Genomic DNA, 21,197 nt, shown 5'->3' on the forward strand with positions numbered 1-21,197 from the left:
CATGTCCCGCAGGGGAGGGAGATGGTAATTGCCATGAGGGGTGTTTGATGTGTTGTTTGTTATGTATGTTTGTTGAAATCATGGGTGGTATGTGTCAAAGGTGTAAATATGGTAAATGTATTGTTATGGGAACATTGGTAAACTTGGTGGTGGATTAATGTATTTGTTAATGTAATATATTTTAGCACTAATGCAGGGAAGGTTGAGATGGTTAGATCCGATGGGAGCTTATTGGTCCAATCTAGCCTAATGGGCAGCATTATTAAAGCCTGCCTCATTCCTTTGGAAGGGTCGGTGTGAGGAATACTTACTTGATGGAAGGTGAAGTACATGCGAGTGGAAATACTATTGGAATACTTTTTGAATACGGTTACTTTGCAGTTAAAACTAGTAAGCTAGTTTGCGAGTACGGTTTAAGTACTGATTTATGTTTGTTTGTTTTTGTATATATGTTTGGTGCTGGAGCCAATAAATACAAATATATATATATTTTTCTACAAGAACTGTCCTCCCGTGCCCCGTTGTTTGTTCCTCTCCACCACTATCTCTAGTCGCCACATCCCAATAACGTGGGGTGACCGAGCGGTCTCTCACAGGGGCTTAAATTGGCCTAGGCCAATTCACACCCCCTCAGGCCAGATTATACCCCCATGATATCAGTAGTGTTGAGTGATATACACAAGAATTACTTAATTTTTCAACATTTTATTTGGGGTTCAGCTTTGTCAAGTAAGTTAAGTGAGAAAGCTAACTGACTTAAATCTTAAAACTCTAAAACATAGACTTTTATTACTTCAACCAGAAAAAAAGAAAAAATATTAGACTTCCACAAAAATCAAAGATTACTACGTCCTGAAACTAGCTAATTTAGCGTAGCATAAATTACAGGGTTGTGCGCTTTCAGGCGCCTCTTGAGGTTTGTTGTGTTCTTCCAACCTATTTTGAAGCGACACTGTTTCTCTCCTGTTTTCTATTTTACACCCCTGGGTATAGTTTGGCCTAGGACAGTTTATCCCCTGGGGTATACTCTGGCCTGGAGGGGTATAGTATGGCCTAGGCTATTTTACACCCCCGGGTATAGTTTGGCCTAGGACAGTTTATCCCCGGGGTATACTCTGGCCTGGGCCAAAGTATACCCAGGTTTAATCTGGCCTGGGCCAAAGTATACCCAGGTTTAATCTGGGCGGGGGTTAATCTGGACAAATCTGGCATTCATGAAAGTTTTCTCATCTGAGATTCGTTCTTAACTTTTAACAGAATTTAAGAACGCTAAATAGCACTCGCAAATCAGCCAGATTGGAGTGCGCCCTAGTTCTGGGCTGAATTTGTGAGAAATCGTTGGTGATTGCGTTCACATCAATTCTACATACATCCTCGGATTTAAATAATTATAATAATAATAAATACGAGAATATTTGTATCCTAAACAATTACGTTTCACATTTATAGTCATGATTCTACGAGGCATTGGGATGTCCTAACATAAATAAAAGCAATACATGGACATTGGCATTGAATAAATAAATAAGCACTAAACTCAAGCGCGTGGATATATGATGGAATAGAATGGAGAAGACGTTCATTCACATGCAGCTGAATTCCTCCTTGAAGAGCCTTCATTTGCGTTTGAACTTTTGACTTTATTTGTCTGTGAGTAGATATTTTGTGCTAGTACATTTAATGCCGTTTAGAGAATTTATAAATGACGTTGAATTTCTGTTTGTAAATGTTATAAGAGAATTCGGTATTAAGCAGCTAAGTTATGCTAGCTCTCGTGGTATCCTGCTACCTTTATGCCTCATTATTTGACGTGGAATGTATGTATCGCTTTATTTCTGTCTGTTCCAGACAGTTTTACAAAATCAAACGTCCTGTATGGATAATTGCATGCTGATAACTTCAGTAAACTCAAGAAAAACAAGACTTGTGGTTTCACTTGAAATTCATCATCTTTATTCTGCAAAGACAAGTGTTAGCTATCTGTCTAGTCCTGCAAGGTAGCAAACGCAATACGAGGACAGCATCGAGAGAGAGAGGGCGATAGGGCCAGACAGCAATTTCTGTGTGTCCCCCCCAAGGAATTATGCTATTAAATTTTACCATGTATTGTCCCCCCCTACAATGAAATGGGATCTCCGCCCCTGGTGTAGACCACAAGAGTGTGTAGACCAAAGAGTGTGTAGACCACAAGAGTGTGTAGAGCACACGCGGCTTGGGTGGGTGTGAACAAGATGCTATATGAGTGCAACCATACATTCATTTATTCAGCTGTCCACCCTCATCTGTTTCATAGCTTTACGTTTAATCCTGACCGTCAATAATGGTTTACATTTGCAAAATTGAATTGATCTTTTTATTCTACTTGAAACTCCTGTCCTGTCTCTCTGTCTGTCTGTCTGTCTGTGTGAGGGGATAAACTCCTGTCCTTCTGTCTGTCTGTCTGTCTGTCTGTCTGTCTGTGTGAGGGGATAAACTCCTGTCATGTCTGTCTGTCTGTCTGTGTGAGGGGATAAACTCCTGTCCTGTCTCTCTGTCTGTCTGTGTGAGGGGATAAACTCCTGTCCTGTCTGTCTGTCTGTCTGTCTGTCTGTCTGTCTGTCTGTCTGTCTGTCTGTCTGTCTGTCTGTGTGAGGGGATGAACTCCTGTCCTGTCTGTCTGTCTGTCTGTGTGAGGGGATAAACTCCTGTCCTGTCTGTCTGTTTGTTTGTGTGTGTGAGGGGATGAACTCCTGTCCTGTCTGTCTGTCTGTCTGTGTGAGGGGATAAACTCCTGTCCTGTCTGTCTGTTTGTTTGTGTGTGTGAGGGGATAAACTCCTGTCTGTCTGTCTGTCTGTCTGTCTGTGTGTCTGGGGATAAACTCCTGTCCTGTCTGTGTGAGGGGATAAACTCCTGTCCTGTCTGTCTGTCTGTCTGTGTGAGGGGATAAACTCCTGTCCTGTCTGTCTGTCTGTCTGTGTGAGGGGATAAACTCCTGTCTGTCTGTCTGTGTCTGGGGATAAACTCCTGTCCTGTCTGTGTGAGGGGATAAACTCCTGTCCTGTCTGTGTGAGGGGATAAACTCCTGTCCTGTCTGTCTGTCTGTGTGAGGGGATAAACTCCTGTCCTGTCTGTCTGTCTGTCTGTGTGAGGGGATAAACTCCTGTCTGTCTGTCTGTGTCTGGGGATAAACTCCTGTCCTGTCTGTGTGAGGGGATAAACTCCTGTCCTGTCTGTCTGTCTGTGTGAGGGGATAAACTCCTCTCCTGTTTGTCCGTATACAACTTCTGCTCTGTACTAATCTGTCAATCCAGTTCTAATTCAATTTTTGTATTTATATAGTGCCATTTATATAGTGCCATTATAGAGCCCAAGGCTCTGTAAAACTCCCTTTAAACAGGAATAAACCTTGAGCAGAACCCGGCCCAGAGGGGTGACCCATCTGTTGAGGCCCGGCCTAGAAGAGGGATAGACAAAGGTAGGTCTCCCACAGACGTCCAGTGGGGACACAAACCTGCCACAGAGGTCCAGTGGGGACACAAACCTGCGACACTGCCCTGATCACCCAAGCTCAGCCAGCTCTTCACAAATGAAATGTTTTTCTTTTCTTGGGTCTGATCTGGTTAGGAAGTTATCACCATGGTTTTTCTTTCCTGTTGCTGTGACTACCCCTCTTCAGTTCTCTCTCCTCCTGTTCAGCCTGACCTTCATTTCTGAGATGGATCATGGAATGGACAAAGAGACAACTGAGAGCAGGTGACACAAAGAACCATGAAAAAAGAAAACAGTCCACCGAGAAATCATGTTCCCCCTCAGACCCTCTTTCCACTAGAATAAAATGAGACCGTTGTTCCTTAGTTAGAAGTTGTATCTACTTGATTCAAATAAAACATAAATCCTTTGTTAGAACTGTTATTTACAGGAATTGAAAGAAACAAACATTCTACATCACCTAGAATCTCTGAAAAAACACATAGTTTATGATACAGAAACATTAGCCAATGTTTGACTTTCAGTGTTTGAAGATGCTGTCAACCATACAAACAGGAAGTGGTGTCGCCACCTGCACCCCATGGAAACAATGGAAACCATGGAAACAACATGCAGGAGCACACAGGGTTCCTGTGGTGCTGGTAGTTCAGCACAGAAATAAGTGAGTTTGGTTCCATGCAGGTTTCTTGGGAAGGCCTCAGCTGTTGTGTGTGTGAGAAATAAGCAATAAGCAACAGTTGGATCAAGAGAAGAAAATAGAGCAGTGGCTTCCTGCCACAGGTTTCACCCTAAACTATATGCACACACACATATTTAGGCTTGTGCACATACACGCGCACATACACGCACACATACACATGTCTGGCCTTAAAGTGATAGACAGCCCTGTGCTGGTGACCTGATTAGCAGACATCTGAATGGAAACCACCTCTCAGATGGCAGACGCTTGCAGCTCTTGCATTTGCAAGTCTGGTGCTTTTTCACTTCCTGTGGTGTGTTTTTTTGCACGCAATGTAACCATTCCTCATTCGTAAGCTCAGTCACAGTATAGTGAAACATGGACGCTACAGGGAGAATGAAAAGAATCCTTTTCTTGTTGCATGTTCTCTTTATGTCAGGTAAGGACTCTGTCTGTCTATCTTTCTCTCTGAATGTGCCTGTGAAGTGGTAGACAAAGGTTTGTTTACAGTAATACCCCATTGGGAAGGATTTGTGTTAAGATTATGGCTGAGACAAATTAAAAGGGTCAAAAACCACCATAACATAACAGAGACTTCAAAAGTAAAAAAAAATACATAGCTACCATAGCTGCAAGCACTTGTATGATTCAAAATTCAAAATGTCCTATAAAGTACGATCAGGAAATCACAATAATATTGGAAGAGTAATAGACCATGCTCAAATGTCAAATGTGACTCTTGAGAGATGTCACATTGTGAGATATGTTCCATTTACGACTATTCATTTTCATTTTCCTTCTGCTCCGGTGAACAGGTATGAGTTCTACAACCATGGTTAACATCTCTTCAAGTGTGGGCAAGAATGTCAGTTTACCATGTGCTGTGAATTCAGACGATAACATCGTTGTCCAGATTCAATGGCAGAAACAGGTGGGTCATGACCAGGAGGAGCAAATTGTGATCTACAATCCATCTCATGGAGAATACAAATCACCAGGTCACAAGGGAAGACTAAGAGCCATTAATGCTTCAAGTGGTCGGCCAGAGAGCTTTCATTTGGACCTGGAGGACCTGGAGCTGCAGGACAGTGCTATTTATATTTGTGACATCAATACTTTCCCATCTGGAGCCAGCAGACAATATGTGAATTTGCAAGTCAAAGGTAAACAGTTCTCTCTAATGCATGTTTCTGGAATCGCTAAAAATCTTTCACTTACTGTAAGGTCTTTTACAATACTACCACTAGCTTTGATACGGATGCTGAACTGGTTCAGTCGCCTACATGACAGTTTTAAGGAATAGAGTCTCTGTCTGTTTACCTTATGAGGGATATGCTTTATTTGAAGGTTAACTGTACAATGTCGTAAGGTGTCGTTTACCACAAGGCAGCATATTATCGGCAGTACATACATACATACATACACACATACATACATACATACATACATACATACATACATACATACATACATACATACATACATACATAAATGCACACATGCATAAATACATACATACATACATACATACATACATACATACATACATACATACATGCACACATGCATTCATACACATTTACATACATGCACACATGGGGATACATCGGGATTTCAGGATTTTTAGGGGATATTAAGTTGACAACTATCCTTGTACTACCATTTAATATTTTTCCTTAATGAGAATGGTACCTTTTATGTTTACTAACACATCACTAATTAGTGTCTGCATTAGTTTTATGTTTACTAACACATAACTAATTAGTGTCTGCATTAGTTTTATGTTTACTAACACATAACTAAGTAGTGTCTGCATTAGTTCCCTATACGGGCTACATTAGTCACCATTACTCATGAGGCCAGTATTCACCAGTTTCTTATTCTCATTGAATAGGTCATTTATTCTTGGTACATCCTTAATAACCAACTAGTTGGTCTCAATTTAAGCTAACTAATATAGCAAGGATCAGAATAGGAGGTTTATAGCCTTTTGATATAATGTCTGAATATGCCACTTAGAGTGGCAGAATAGTTGGTAATGGGTATTCCTACCTGCAAACTTTACTTTACCAACAAACAAACTATACCAACAAGTCCATCTTATAGTCTCGCAAGACAGAGCCATCTGTCAGAGACGGATGGAGGCTTAAGGCTTTGGAAAAGGTCTCAAAGACAATTTTTTCAGAAATCCTCCTTTTTTCGAAATACAAATGTAAAACTCACACAAGGCTTTTCATCCTTTTACGTTGTCATTAGAAAACTATCAGCTTTCATTTTAGAACAAGGAACCTGTTTAAAAGGAATATTTATATATTTACACTTTTAAGGCTGAATGTGTCTGTAGTCATAGTGAGCCATTTTCATCATTTCAGTCTGATCTTGAAACTTGTGCTGGAACAGTAATGATAAACTATGTAGGTATCACTTATTGAAGTGCACTCATTGCTCTTGAGCAAGCTTCCACTGTAGAACAGGGGCCCTTTCTGTCTCCATTGGTAGATTGTGTAATTGGTTACATCAAGCACAAGCTTTTCTTTGGAAAACTGACTATGATATTCTTTTCATTATTTGTTCAATTGTTTGTCTATATAGCTTGTTAAAAATCTACATGGGCTATGTACATGATGAAGAACACCTACATCAACCTGCACTTTGGAACAAACAACAACAACCTTTGAATGACGTCTCCTCCTACTTTTCCTCATTAATAGGTGAAGAGGATGGAAGTACGCCTGCACATCGACCGACAACAGAGGTGCCTGCCAGTCATAGCTCAAGGCCGCTTGAGGGGACACCACTGTATCCAACCAGGTCAAGCAGCTCAACAGCAGCCAGGAACAGTGACGCTTTGTCAGCCACCCCAAACACTGAAAGACCCTCTACCCCCTCAGACTCTTCCTCCAGCAGCAAAGAGTCAAAGACTAGTTCTGTGTCTCTGTCCTTCGCCAGTAGCACAAAGGAACCCCAAACTACCACAAGGTCCTTGCTACTGCAGGACAGCAATGTCACAGTCACACAACGTGACCCCATGGCATGGACAAAGTATGAACAAAGTACAGCGTCTGACGAGCAGAATGCCAGTGTTGAGTCTCTACCAAATGCAACAACAGAGTTCCAAACTGCAATGGGGACGCTAGAGTCAAGGGTGAACAACATCACAGACTCACAACATGAGCCAGGCTTGGGCACACAGAAGAATGCACATGAGACTGTGGCCATTGTTACATCATCAGACAGCCAGAACCATGGCAACACCTTCACTGGAGCAGTATGGCCGCAAACCACTAAGCCTGGCCTGTCACCCAAAGTAACAAGTAAAGTATCCGAAGGAAATCAGTGCTATCCATTGTCAGAGGAGGCTTTCTTACGTTAATAGGGTTGCAGACAGGACAAAAAAACATGCATTTAATTAACAAGATATCAAAGGCTCTATTCAGGACATTTTTCAAGGTCAAGTTTAGCGCCTCAGCCATCCTTGTATACGGAGCTTGTTATGTGTGTAAGGGCTTTGTGAAAGGCAGCATTGACCAAGATCCTGTCCATGGCATCTCAACAACGAGATGTTTTTTTTCTTTCTCTGATCGTGTTCTTCCACTTGTTTGTTCTTTAGCTAGTTCTAGTTAAAGGAGCAGTCCATGATATTGATCCTATACAGTCATGGTCCACCAGCTGCCCATCCTCTGGTGTTCGTACAAAGTCCTGGCTCTATAAATGGGAAACAAACAGTGGTTGGATTGAGCCATTAACAGTTCCAGCCAATCAACACGTTGCTTTAGGAACACAGAAAAGAGGGGTGTAATTTGATTGGTTGTTGGGCAACCTTTTGCCAATATTGCGGACTCCACCTTTAAGGCATTATTAATCTCTTAGTGTGGTTGACACAACATGAAACTCACACTGAATGGCTACACAGACATAATGAAATTTACGGAGGTGCTGAATGTAGATCTCCTCTCTCTCCTTGTGTTTCCCAAGCAGCAGCCAGCGGAGAAAGATACTATCCAGTCTTCATCATCCTGCCCTTTCTGAGCGTGCTCATCATCATAGGGCTTCTCTACCGCAGATACCTCATTCAGAAGAGGTCAGTGACCCCACAGACACCTAAACATGCAACATACCTAACACCATGGCAGGGTTATACAACAACACTATTACGGTATAAGACATCGTTATTTTGTGCATTGTCTGGTTTTGTTGCAAGGGCTTTCTTCTCTTGTTCTTGTGTGCAATGGCTTTCGTTTCATTAATCTAACACAGTGATGTGAATCTGTTCATTTAAATTTACGTTTAATAATATTATCCAAAATAACTTACATTGCAGTACAGATATACACTTATTTAATTGATTGTATTTATTTACTCTTAATTTAATTACTTATTTATTGACATGTGTATTCCCTGGGTGTCAAATACCGTGACCTCAGTGTTGAAAAACTGTAACATTAGCGGCTAAACCACTGCCTGAAGCATGAACATCATGAACACAGTTTTTCTCGATTGTTTAAGCACGATTTTGATGGTTTTGTTTTGTTTTTCAAAACACTACACACAATTAGCACAACCACACACCCAAGGTGTGAGAAGGTGGTGTCATTCTGCAAACATCATATAATGTTTTGGTAATTTCATCTTCTGTTAAGGGCTGTGTGTGAGCTGTTTTGAAAAAGTAAACAGTGAATGGAAAAATGTGCCAAAGCAATCGAGAAAAACTGTAATTTGAAAGGAGGACGGGGGCCATATTCACGCAAGAACAAGAGAGAGAAAGATCATAAACATGGTTTTGGCCAATAATGCTATAAGGCTCAGAGAAATTCAAGCCAACATTATCGGTGACCATGCCATTTTCAATAATGTCCATGTTAAACTTTCGCCTCAAAACAGTTTTACCTGTGCTCAAAATCAAACACTGCTCTCAAATCATAAACAAAGTGATCAAAATGATTTACACTTTCAAGCAGTCAGTAAACAATACACCAAAAAATAGAAAACACATTGTTCAAAACATATAGTTGTCAGGGAGAAGTACATTTTTAATCTCAAAACTAATTTCATATTTATCCGTCATTGTCTTTTGATGAACGAAAACATGTTCTCTCATAGTAGCTAAAAATGTATCAGAAATTACTACTCTGCTTGGCTCTAATTTTTGTTGGTTCTTTCTCCTCCTTGTACCCCTATAGTACTGTACCCTGCATCTCACTACTCACAACTCACTCTTGTTCTTTGTTGATATGAACCTCCAACCAGTCAAAATCTATTGAGCAGTCAGTAATGTTACTGTAAGAAATAGAAAGCACAATGTTCAGGGCCATACAACTTGTTTATTATACATTATACAGCCTACAATGCACTGTAGGCCTACTACAGTATACACTACTACAGTAAAAGGGACAAAAATCAAAGGAGTCAACATGTCATCAATGTGCTTCTTCTTGTCTTTGGGCTGGGTCAGGCCGGAGCACTTCGTCAACATCACAAGCAATATTTTCTCTCCTGAGGCAACGGGGGAAGAAGCCTCTTGTGTGCCGTATCCAGCCCTGACATGATTCCTCACCTATATCACCACAGGCTAATTCCATGGCTTGCAGCAGATTTACTCTGCTGTAGGGTTGTCTATCATACACTTTCCATCTCCATGAGGAGAAAAACTCCTCAATGGCATTCAGGAAAGGCGAGTATGGAGGGAGGTACAAGGTCATAAACTGACCATTGATGTTGAACCATTCCCTTACCAGAGCAGCTCGGTGGAAACTGACATTGTCCAACACTATCACATAGGTGGGAATGGGATTCTCATTTAGCTCTTGACCCTGCTGCTCTTGAACCCGCTGCTCAAATAAAATATCTCTTAGATTGGCAAAAAATCTTAGAAGATGCTGGGTGCTATATGGCCCAAGTGTAATATGGTGATGTAGAACACCATGGTTGCTGATAGCAGCACAGATTGTGACATTGCCACCTCGTTGACCAGGGACTTCAACAATGGCCCGCTGTCCAATCACGTTTCGGCCTCTCCTTCTCCTCTTTGTTAGATTGAAGCCTGCTTCATCGACAAAGATTAACTCATGGGGTCTGTCCAAGGATTCCAAGTCAAATATTGTCTGTGTAGGAATACAATATACTGTATGTAGAATTTTGTAAGTCGTACAGAGACAGTGCTATATTGTAGAGTTCAATTAGGCCTACTGTATGCACTTCTGATTCACATACATTGTATGTACTGAAGAGTAATGTCATTCACATAGTATGTGGCAGTACTGTAGACAATCTGGATTACAGTAAATGTGTCTGAATGTACACTTACCTGCACATACTGAGCTTGCAGTTCTTTCACCCTTGGTGAGTTGCGCTCAAAAGGTACTCGGTATACCTGTTTCATTCGCATGCTGTTATGATGGAGGACACGGCCAATTGTGGAAATGCTCACACTGTCGATTCCCTGGAAGTGTGTGTTGTCTTGTATCACTCGTTCCTGGATTTCTCTGAGTCGTATTAAATTATCTTGAAGGACCATGCCCACTATAACGGTCTCTTGCTCCGGAGTGAATATAGCTGTCCTTCTACCTGCATGTGGCAACTATGCAGTTCTACAAAAAGTAGATGTGCAGTTACAAGAAAATATTCATGCAGTACAATACATACAGTAATGAACTTTACAAATGTCTATTGAAACAGCTGCAATAGTGTAGTACAGTAAATCTGCAATTACAAAAATACAGTAGTATACTGTACCTGTTCTCTTCAGAAAATCCGCTCAAATTGGGGTGCACTCTAAGTCCTGCTTCCCTCATTGTCAGTCCATGGACTATAACATGGTCTATGACTGTTGCTCTAATTTCATCAGATATTTCCACTCTTTGTCTTCCTCTTCCTCATTGTCCTCCTCTTCCTCTTTCTTGCCCTCCTCCTCTTCCTCCTCGTCGCCCACCTCGCATACGCACTCGTCCTCTCACATTGTTTCTTCTATCCATTCTCAGACTTTCTCCTTCCCACCTTCAACAACCTGTTTGCTCTCTAAACTGGCTTATATTGGTTGTGTCACATCATTTGATACAAGTGAAATCAATTTTGAGTGGTTGTGTTTAATCAATGACATGTGTTCTCTATTTGTATTTGATTGTTGCCACTTGTGTTTACCAGTATGGATGACATGTGCATTAGAGTGCATAATGTGTTTTGAGACTGAGAATGTGTTTAGAGTTTTGCTGAAAAGTCTAAGTGAGATCTGCAAATTGTGTTTTACCATGTGAAATAGTTTAAGGTATTGACAACAGACTGCACAATTAGCTACACGAGTTCAGGCAACTGAGAACTTTGTTCAGCCAATGGGTTTTAGTGTTTTAGCAATCGTAAAAAACTGTAATACTTCACCAGTGCCCCCTACTGTTGAATTAGTACTAAGTAATGAAATAGCCAAAAGTGAACAGTGAACAGTCTGATTCTCCAGAATACCTCATTCTGTGTAAAACACAAAATAAGGAGTGAATCAGTAAGAACACTGGTTTATTAAATGAATAAAATAGGGAGTAAATCAGCAAGAACACTGGTTTATTAAACACATTTAGAAGTATCAAAATAGGGAGTAAATCAGTAAGAACGCTGGTTTATTAAACACATTTAGAAGTATCAAAATAGGGAGTAAATCAGTAAGAACGCTGGTTTATTAAACACATTTAGAAGTATATAAAAAAGTATATAAACTATAGACAACTGATAGCTGTCTTTGATGTTGCTTTCTATGCAATACTGAATGATGTTATGACATAGCCTAGATTACAAGGCATAAGATGTATCCACGCACTGCTTCAAACACTGAGGGGTATCCACGGTAACGAGGGTCAGCATCCACGGTAATGAGGCAGAGTTTCAGTCACATTAGTGCAGCACTTGTAGTCTGCCTATATGAATGACCCAATTCTACAGAAACTCAACATCAATACTCATCTTTCCTACTAATTCATAAAAATGTATACGTATATTCATATGTATATATTGTTAAAAAAAAACATGTTTTTAACATCTGTGTTCTTATTGTTAAAGTTTTAAATGTATCTATCTATCTATCTATCTATCTATCTATAGATAGATAGATAGATAGATAAATTGTGTAAGTTGTGTAAGTTGCTTTGGGGAAAAACGTCTGCGCGTACCCTTCAGTTTAACTTTAGCGCTAACCTCATAATGTTTATAAATGTGGTCCCAAGTGACTGATTGAATACTTTAATGTATTTTTCAGAATGGACCTTCCTCCACCTTTCAAACCCCCACCACCACCGGTAAAATACACCTCCGTCAGAACTCAGGAGATTCTTATGACAGACATCCTGGTGTGATGGACCACCACACCAAACAAACCAAAAGGGAGAATCTGGAGAGTCTCGACCTGCACATAGTGTACATCCTCATCGTGCACATTGTGTACATCCTCATCGTGCACATCGTGTACATCCTCATCGTGCACATAGTGTACATCCTCATCGTGTACATAGTGTACATCCTCATCGTGTACATAGTGTACATCCTCATCGTGTACATAGTGTACATCCTCATCGGGTACATAGTGTACATTCTCATCGTGTTTTAGCTCGACCTGCACGTAGTGTACATTCTCATCGTGCTTTATGCAAATAAAAATGTAGCTCAGTTGATAGCGTAAGGTTCTAGCAACACCACAGGCCAAGGTCATAGGATCAGTACCCAAGGAGTGTGTACTAGGAACAAAAAGTGTACAATACCACACATTTCTAAGCTTAAATGTCTGCCAGGTGACAAAACCGGAAGGATTCTGATGTGTTTTTTTTACATCAAAGGCGCAATTGTTGGAGCACAATCTATGAGAGTGGAGCTTTATTACACTGTAAACTTTTATATATAACACAGTTTTCCAGTGGTATCCACATTCAGCTTGGTTATTGTGCAAAGTCCTCTAGTTTAACCAGTGTTTCTGGTTGTAGTAGCTTGTATTTAGCTTAGAATGAGCAAACTTCTAGACATACTGAGACAAAGGGTCAGTGGAACTATGGAGTGAGTTCAAATAGAACTAGCAACCTGAGGTTGTGCTGAGCAACCGGAGACCTGAATAGAAATATCCTGCAGATGTACATATTTAGGTTAAAGTTGTGGTGAAATCGTGTTGATAACTGTGATGGTAACAAGCAATATGGTAAGGTAGTGGTAGTGGTACGATACTGCTGCTACTGCCATTGTTGACACAGTGCAAAGCAGAGTTCACATAAGTGCCTGTAACTGTGGTGTTGTTTCTTTTAGATGTTTTGTATATTGTATGTGCCATTTTATATGTAATGTTACAATGGTGATTTTTGTAGGATTGTTAACAGTCCTACTAATGATATGTTTTCCAGCTTGGACAGTGTGAAATAAAGCAGAACAGAACTCCTACAGAGAGAACCCATTAGGACACTTTTTTGCTGAAGTAACAGGCACATATCCAAGTTTTATATAAGTATATTAGTATTGGAGCATTATCGTAATAAATTGTTATATAATGATATCACACATGTAGTACAGATACTCGTGAGTGACACTAGATCCCCTGTGTTTAAGCCTTCTTCCTAGCACACCAGTCCCATACTCAATGTTACTGGTTCAATTCAAATGTTTTACTTTGTCTTCCACAACAGAGGTTTTACTATGTATTTCACAACAGAGGTTATATTGATTCTAAAAGGAACATGAAACATGGGACATGACTGACTATATTTGAACAGAAGCACCTCGAGTGTTCCTCTTAAAGAGAAACTTCGGGATTATTTAACCTTGGCCCAATTTTCCAGTTATAGAATTCTAACTCAATACTGGACTGATGTCAATCATGTAAGAGTTTGGACCCAAAATGATCTTAAAATAGGGCCCCGGTTTTAAAAATCAAAGATTCCCTTTAAAAGCTGCAGGTGTCTGAACCCTAAAAGGAAAGAAGAAGTTGAGCTGATCACCTCTTCCTGCTGGTTGAATGGCTTCATTGCGATGATCTTCTGGCGTTAATCCTCTAGAGTAGGAAGTTTGGCAGGCCAGGCATTACTTCCTCACCAGTGACCAAACGGATATGCAGACCGCTACACAGGCACCAGTGTTAGAGGGCAACCATGCCTCAGTTTCACACCATGAAACAAGATCACAGAGAACCACTGAAGAACATGAGCACGATTTTCTGATAAATGCCATGCTGAAGTTTCAGGTGAATAAACAATACATTTAATATAATCTGACAACCATGGGCATTTGTATTTCTCACAGAGACTGTTGCTGGGAACATTATGGTCAACAGCGGTTGTGCAACTAAAGCCATGTGTGAACTAAGAGAAGACATTTCTGATGTGGTGGGGCCTGTGGTAGTTGGGGAGGTGTCCTGCTGTCAAGGGAACATTTGCAGTGGTAGTGGCATCCAGATGTGCGTATATCAAACACAAAGGGATTCAGTCGGCTGTTACACTAACGTGTTATTCACAGTAAAGCCACAGGTCAATAGTGTGACCTCACGTCAGGCCCTAAGTCTCCACAAAGGTGACAACTCAGCTTTAAAACAAAATAACTTTGTTCCGTTTTTAATCAAACTTCATTCCTCTATGGGATGTTATAATATAAAATGCACAAAACTGATATAAGGTAATTACAGTAATTACCCAACAGAAACACATGCAGCTTTCAAGCCAGATTTTGTATTTTCCCTGATCATGTGACTGATTTGGCTGGAGTTCATTGGTCCAGCAGTGATCATGACTAATCACCAGTCATTCCGGAGGACTTCAGACTTTGAGCTTCCTGGAAAAAAAAAAGATCCTTCTTTGATAGGTTTTCTGGGGAACTAAATTTACAACACAAAACCAAATAAGAGCAATGATGTCAGAGCCATATTATGACATCACCATGGCAAAATTACATGATTATGATATGGCGATGTCTGTTTTTTATGTAAATCTTGAATGCTGCCACAGTGTCTATCACAGTCTGTCTTTGATGTAAATCTTGAATGCTGCCACAATGTCTATCACAGACTGTCCCATCTCAGGTGCCTGACAGTGATATCTCAGTCTACTTAAAGTAGATCAATCACACTATAAACAAACTACTTTCTGACATTCTGCAAAAATAAAATGTGGCTTTCATTTATTTCAGTTCAATTTCAATTGGATCGTCTTCTACTTAGTCACTACTGGGGCCAACCACCTCAGACCAGCTTATTTTTGAGGTAATGTTACCCTCTTGTGGTGTAGCGCTAGAACTGACACCTAAATCTTGTACAGAGTTTGTGTTTCTATCAGGACATAATTGTGTTTTCCTGTGAGAAGGTGAAATTCCCCCCTTCTCACCGTGGCTCTAAGATGGAGATGGACGCCTGTTGCCCTACAAAGTGCAGGAGAAAGACTTTGACTCCCCCACCGCAATGGTTGGTTCTGGGCTTCCCCACGTTAATGGATTAATTGGTCCAATTAAGCCAAAGTGGCTGTGCTATTTTAAAGGGTGCCTCATTCCATGAGGGCGGATGAGAGAGGCAGGTGAAAGGCCTAAAAGAAGGACTTACCTGCTGTGAGGTGAAGTCACAATTGGGTATACAGTCTTTAGATGTGTGAACACTGGTTGCCTAGTTTCTGTGCCTAGTTTTTGTGCCTAGCTTGTGCCTAGAATGTGCCTAGTTTGCTGTATTTAGATGTGTGAATACAGAATGAGGCTAGTTAGAAATGTGCCTAGTGAATTAACAAAGAGTTTGCCTAGTTTTGTGTGCTGTTTGTCTGTTTGTGATTTATGTTTGTTTATTTAGTGGGCACCTGTGTGGGGTCGATTCGAGAGAGTCCCCCCTTGTAAATAAATATATATATATATTCATAAGAAGCTACCATCTCCTGCACCCTTCTTCCCAACTTCACCACCAAGTCCAGTTCTCACATCCCAAACACATGGGGTGACCGCCTCGGTCTTTCACAGTTCCAGTGAAGGATTATATCAAACTCACTTACGTCATCGTTAGGTGTTAAGGTTCTGTGAGGTGAAAGGTCATTGTTAGGTGTTAAGGTTCTGTGAGGTGAAAGTAGATTGTGTGTCTAAGAAAGAGTGTTTAGTTGTTTACTTGAATAAGGCAGGAGGATGTTTTCACTTCGTGCTGTTTGTACCTAAACTAATTCTGCTGCAAAGCCTTGGACTTTTAACTGAAACTCCCCTCGTCTAGAACGCCAGTGGGTTATTCACATGAAGGCCTGTGGTTTCATCTGCAGGAAGAACAAGAGATAAAACACATCCTTTTCCTGTGCAGAAACGCTGAATTCTGGCCTTTCAAACTGTCTTATGAGAGGTCGTTACTGTGACCCCCGCCAGTCCTCTCTTGCCAAGGACCGGATCCTACTGCTGTCTTCTTGTGACCAGGTGATGTGGATGGGATATTGGACTAATAATAATAATAATAATAATGAACTTCATTTCCTATGTACCACCTTTCAAGCATATCCACAAGGTCCTTTCCACGCCATGTTACAGCAACTACACACAGACCAAACCCAAAATTAAAGAGCACAGCCATTAAAGCAGAGAAGACAACAATATAGTAAAATCAATAAACAGATAGACATAATGATGTAGACATAAAATTAATAAATAAATAAAATATGAACAAATATTTTAAAAGATTTTGATGTTAGATTTGAGGTTGTGAGGGAGGCTGTTACTGTGTATCCCACAATGCTCTTCACATCGTCCTATGGTATCTCCCCACAATGCTCTTCACATCGTCCTACGGTATTTCATATCTCCTCATATGATTCAAATGTAGGGCCTGACCTTATACTTCTCCACCGGTCCCAGAGACAGCATACTCAACCACCCCTCTGCTCCCTCAGTGAGGAGACAGCATACTCAACCACCCCTCTGCTCCCTCAGTGAGGAGACAGCATACTCAACCACCCCTCTGCTCCCTCAGTGAGGAGACAGCATACTCAACCACCCCTCTGCTCCCTCAGTGAGGAGACAGCATACTCAACCACCCCTCTGCTCCCTCAGTGAGGAGACAGCATACTCAACCACCCCTCTGCTCCCTCAGTGAGGAGACAGCATACTCAACCACCCCTCTGCTCCCTCAGTGAGGAGACAGCATACTCAACCACCCCTCTGCTCCCTCAGTGACTCGCTGCCAGAGGGTGAAAGTCTAATAGCAACCATGTCAGACTGCCTAAAAGAGTCTAACAGACCTGGGACTGTGTTAAGTGTTAAGGGTCTAACAGACCTGGGACTGTGTTAAGTGTTAAGGGTCTAACAGACCTGGGACTGTGTACAGTGTTAAGGGTCTAACAGACCTGGGACTGTGTTAAGTGTTAAGGGTCTAACAGACCTGGGACTGTGTTAAGTGTTAAGGGTCCCATCAGGTGATGGGATACCAAGGCACTGAGCACAAGGACCATGAACAACTTCATCAGTCTTCTTAACTCCTTAAATTCAGAAACGGAATCTTTCCCCCTCTCTCTCTCTCTCCCTCTCTCTCTCTCTCTCTCTCTCTGTGACAGGAAACGTTTTATGTGGTGTAAGGCCATTGGGGGTTTTACGCAACACACTGGCAGTGAGATCTTTTTCTTATCACTGTTTTCCATCTCTGTGCTCTACGTCCGTAATGAAAGTGCCACTGCTTATTTGTAGATACTAATACATCTACATTTGGGTCCGTATACGGTGTTGTGTGTGTATGTTGTGTGTGTGTATGGTGTGTGTGTGTGTGTGTGTGTGTGTGTGTGTGTGTGTGTGTGTGTCTGTATGCAAGACACTAATTACGTCACCAGGATGGTTCGTGTGGACTGTCCGCGCAGCACCAAAACCTATCCACACTGACTTTACACTATTTATTCATTAATTTAGCAAACGCTTTCATTTTCAAACTACTTACAGTACAGATGCAGATTTTCATCAGCATGTTTGCTCCCTGGGAATAATACTACTGGAGCAACAACATTTTAAGGGAGGTAGCTACTGCTATTGAGATAGAAGAGTAAAGGGTTTTTATAAGGGCCAGAGAAAACTACAGACCTATGGACCATAAGGCTTTGCTAGATTCACATGACGTAGAGATTTGTTTCAAACATTGTGATTGAGTGATTGAGCTTGAGCCCTGAGAGATGTGTCCACAACGGTGAAACTAGTGAGACACACATGCACACGCATGCATCCATGTTGCACAGACGCAGACGTTTTGGAACATACTTAAGCCCTTAAGGTTTACATTCTCTCCATCTCTCAATTTTCTCACACGCTCTCCATCTTTATCACTCTCTCTCCCTCTCCATTTCCCTCTCATTCTCTCTTTCTCTCCATCTTTCATTCTCTCCCTTCCTCTCTCCATCTCTCTCTCTTTCTCTCTCTCCATCTCTCTCTTTCTCTCTATCTCTTTCTCTGCATCTCTCTCTCTCTCTCTCCATCTCTCTCTCTCACTCTCTCTCTCTGTGTCTGTGTGGGTGTACACTGATGTGAATCATAGGACGTAGGAGACATATGAAACAGGATGTCATATGAAACAGGAGGACATATAAACACTGCAAAAGCAAAGTACTTTTTTTCAGAAGGGCATTTGAGAAAGATTTTTATATACTATTTTTGAGACCTAAAATCATGATGTGGCTGTTCCGTTTGGCTCTCTGCTTGATCTCAGGTAAGACTGATGCCATGATGATGCAGAATGAAATTACAGAATGCTGAGTTGGTTTAGTGCAAATATGACTTTTAAAACACCATTCAATGCCATTTCAACATTTAGAAGACCTTTCAAAAGGATCTTAAGAAAATACGTAATTGAGATGGTATGAAATATATATTTTCTTTTTTACAGTGATGTTTGAAGATGGCGTCACAGCAACTAACACACCAGAACATTGTTCAACTGTCTGCCCTTGGGACAATAAATATCACTGCAAAGAGAAGTCAGAAGACTTGAAAATTCACAAAACAGGTTATATACGTATTTATGCATATTTATCTTTATTCTGCACTTACCAAGTAAAACTAAAACCATAACTACATCATTTAAAATATTTACACCTTTTTATGTTATTATTGGTAACTGTCATACTGAATACCAACACACAGACAGAGAAAGGGAGGATAGTAATTAATGTCATGAATAATTTATCATTTATTTTGTGTGATTAACAGTTGATCCTTGCCCACCTGGGATATGTGTTGTGTGATTAACAGTTTATCCTTGCCCTCCTGGGATATGTTTTGTGAGAGGAAGAGATGGTATCTTCAGAAGCTCAACAGATAAGGGCTGCAATGAATGCTGCTGGTCATATGAAGTAAATGGAACGATGTTAGAATGTACGAGTAAGGTTCATCCCACTTGCTGGTCCAATGAGACACGTGTCCATGGTGAATATGCTTACTCCCTCACCCTTTTCATTTCTTCTTGTACTCAGTGGTTAAATTAGTCTAATATGTTTATAATATTGGATTCTATGGCTTTTGTCTACAGCAGTAATCGCTGCAAGTTTGTAGCTAGCACTAGAAGGAGGTCCCAGTAAACATCTTAGTTGTCCAGCAGAGAGAGTCAGTGAGATTTTTCTCCAGCAGCGCTTCAAGCTAGATAGATCTTAATGGTGGCATGTCAGCAGATGTAATGCGTCTGTACATAACCCTTTCATCAATTGTAGTCAGTGCGTGTGTTTGTGTGTGGCTGTGCTTGGGCCTGCACACATTGTGTGTGTGTGTGTGTGTGTGTGTGTCTGGTGTGTGTGTGCGTGTGTGTGTGCGTGTGTGTGCGTGTATCTGTTTGTGTCTGTGTGTGTTTGATAGCTTGTGATAATATGTTTCACTCTATTTCTTGCTTTCTGATTCTGTGTGCGTAAACAAACTTGATCTCAGTTAACAAAAGTGTAATTGTTCCTCTGACAGAGACACCAACCCCTGGATTAACAACAACCAAATCAGAGACACAAAACCCAACAACCAAATCAGGTGAGGACACATTATTAAGATGACACTTCTAGAAGATGACTATACAAAGAATATATATATATATATACTTGAGACACTTCTAGAAAATGACTATACAAAGAATATAATATATATATATATATTGAGACAAGAGTGAAAATGATTGGAAAAAACTGTAATAACCACAATTGTTTAATTAAGTTTCATAAGTATAATATTATATTATATGCAAATAGCTAACATGTAAATTAGGTAACATCTTCAAATTGAATACTCCTGGGATTAGTTTAGTTTAGTACTGTATATTTTCACATTACAGTTTTTTCCAATCATTTTAACTCTTGTTTCAATACCATGAACACTTTTCCCAAACACTTAACACAGTGAGCTTTACAGACACACACCTCCGTATATCAGTTAACAAAATGCACTACAACCACCAAAACACAACTCATGCTGCCGTAACTTTAGCACACATTCTCTCTCAGAGTACAATGACATAAAAAAACACTAACTTGAAGCATTGCCAATTGCATATATAAAATGTTGCTGTTTCCTCCAGTTTGGTATAGATTACTATAGTGTTGCATTGAAAAAAGAGAAAAAACACACACAGACAAACACTTCTTTGGACTACAGTAATAAAGTTTGTAATGTTACAGTAAACAAATAATTCTAAAATGCTGCAATATGTTTCATTACAGCCATATGCTAAAATTGCTCGTGTTACTGCACTATATAGGCTTACTACATTACAACAAAAAGGCATGAATATGCTACATATTTACTGCAGTATTTCCAATGAAGTAAATTACATACATCAACACAAGATACAGTCTACCAAAGTACTGTAATACCACTAGAAGTCTGCTGTAGCCCTAATGCTGATCCATTCTGTCCTCTGCATTTGGTGTCAAACTTTTACATGTTTGAACTTCGCATTTACGGTAACATTCTCTTCTGCATTGCATCTTGGAAATACTTCAATCCAAGCAAAGTATCTGAAGACAGTGTTCATATGTCGGTTTGCCTCACACAATCGAGTGGGTACATTTACTGTAATTGCATTCTTCAATCACTGTCTTTCACTGATAGCCTATGACTTACATATAGAGCAGTACTGTAATAGTG

At 40.5% G+C, this 21,197-nt stretch overlaps 1 protein-coding gene and 1 long non-coding RNA gene across 3 annotated transcripts; both read left to right on the plus strand.

Annotated features, from left to right (window-relative positions):
* The first annotated feature begins 4,479 nt into the window (after positions 1-4,479).
* Positions 4,480-14,797, plus strand: LOC116221511 (T-cell surface protein tactile-like). 2 transcript variants are annotated; one of them, XM_031572328.2, is made up of 5 exons: positions 4,480-4,587; positions 4,964-5,311; positions 6,860-7,462; positions 8,127-8,229; positions 12,385-14,797. In XM_031572328.2, the coding sequence occupies exons 1-5, from the start codon at positions 4,527-4,529 to the stop codon at positions 12,479-12,481; spliced, it is 1,212 nt and encodes a 403-aa protein (XP_031428188.1). In that variant the 5' UTR covers positions 4,480-4,526; the 3' UTR covers positions 12,482-14,797. The 2 variants fall into 2 exon arrangements, with proteins under 2 accessions (XP_031428188.1, XP_031428187.1); XM_031572327.1 differs by lacking the exon at positions 12,385-14,797 and having other exon boundaries at positions 8,127-8,492.
* A 3,792-nt stretch (positions 14,798-18,589) lies between these two features.
* On the plus strand, positions 18,590-19,666 carry LOC116221365. The gene is made up of 3 exons (XR_004164079.2): positions 18,590-18,786; positions 18,964-19,083; positions 19,329-19,666. It is a non-coding gene; the product is annotated as an uncharacterized LOC116221365 (long non-coding RNA).
* Positions 19,667-21,197: the final 1,531 nt, after the last annotated feature.

Source organism: Clupea harengus, chromosome 8, assembly GCF_900700415.2.
Source record: "Clupea harengus chromosome 8, Ch_v2.0.2, whole genome shotgun sequence".
Classification (NCBI taxonomy): Eukaryota; Metazoa; Chordata; class Actinopteri; order Clupeiformes; family Clupeidae; genus Clupea; species Clupea harengus.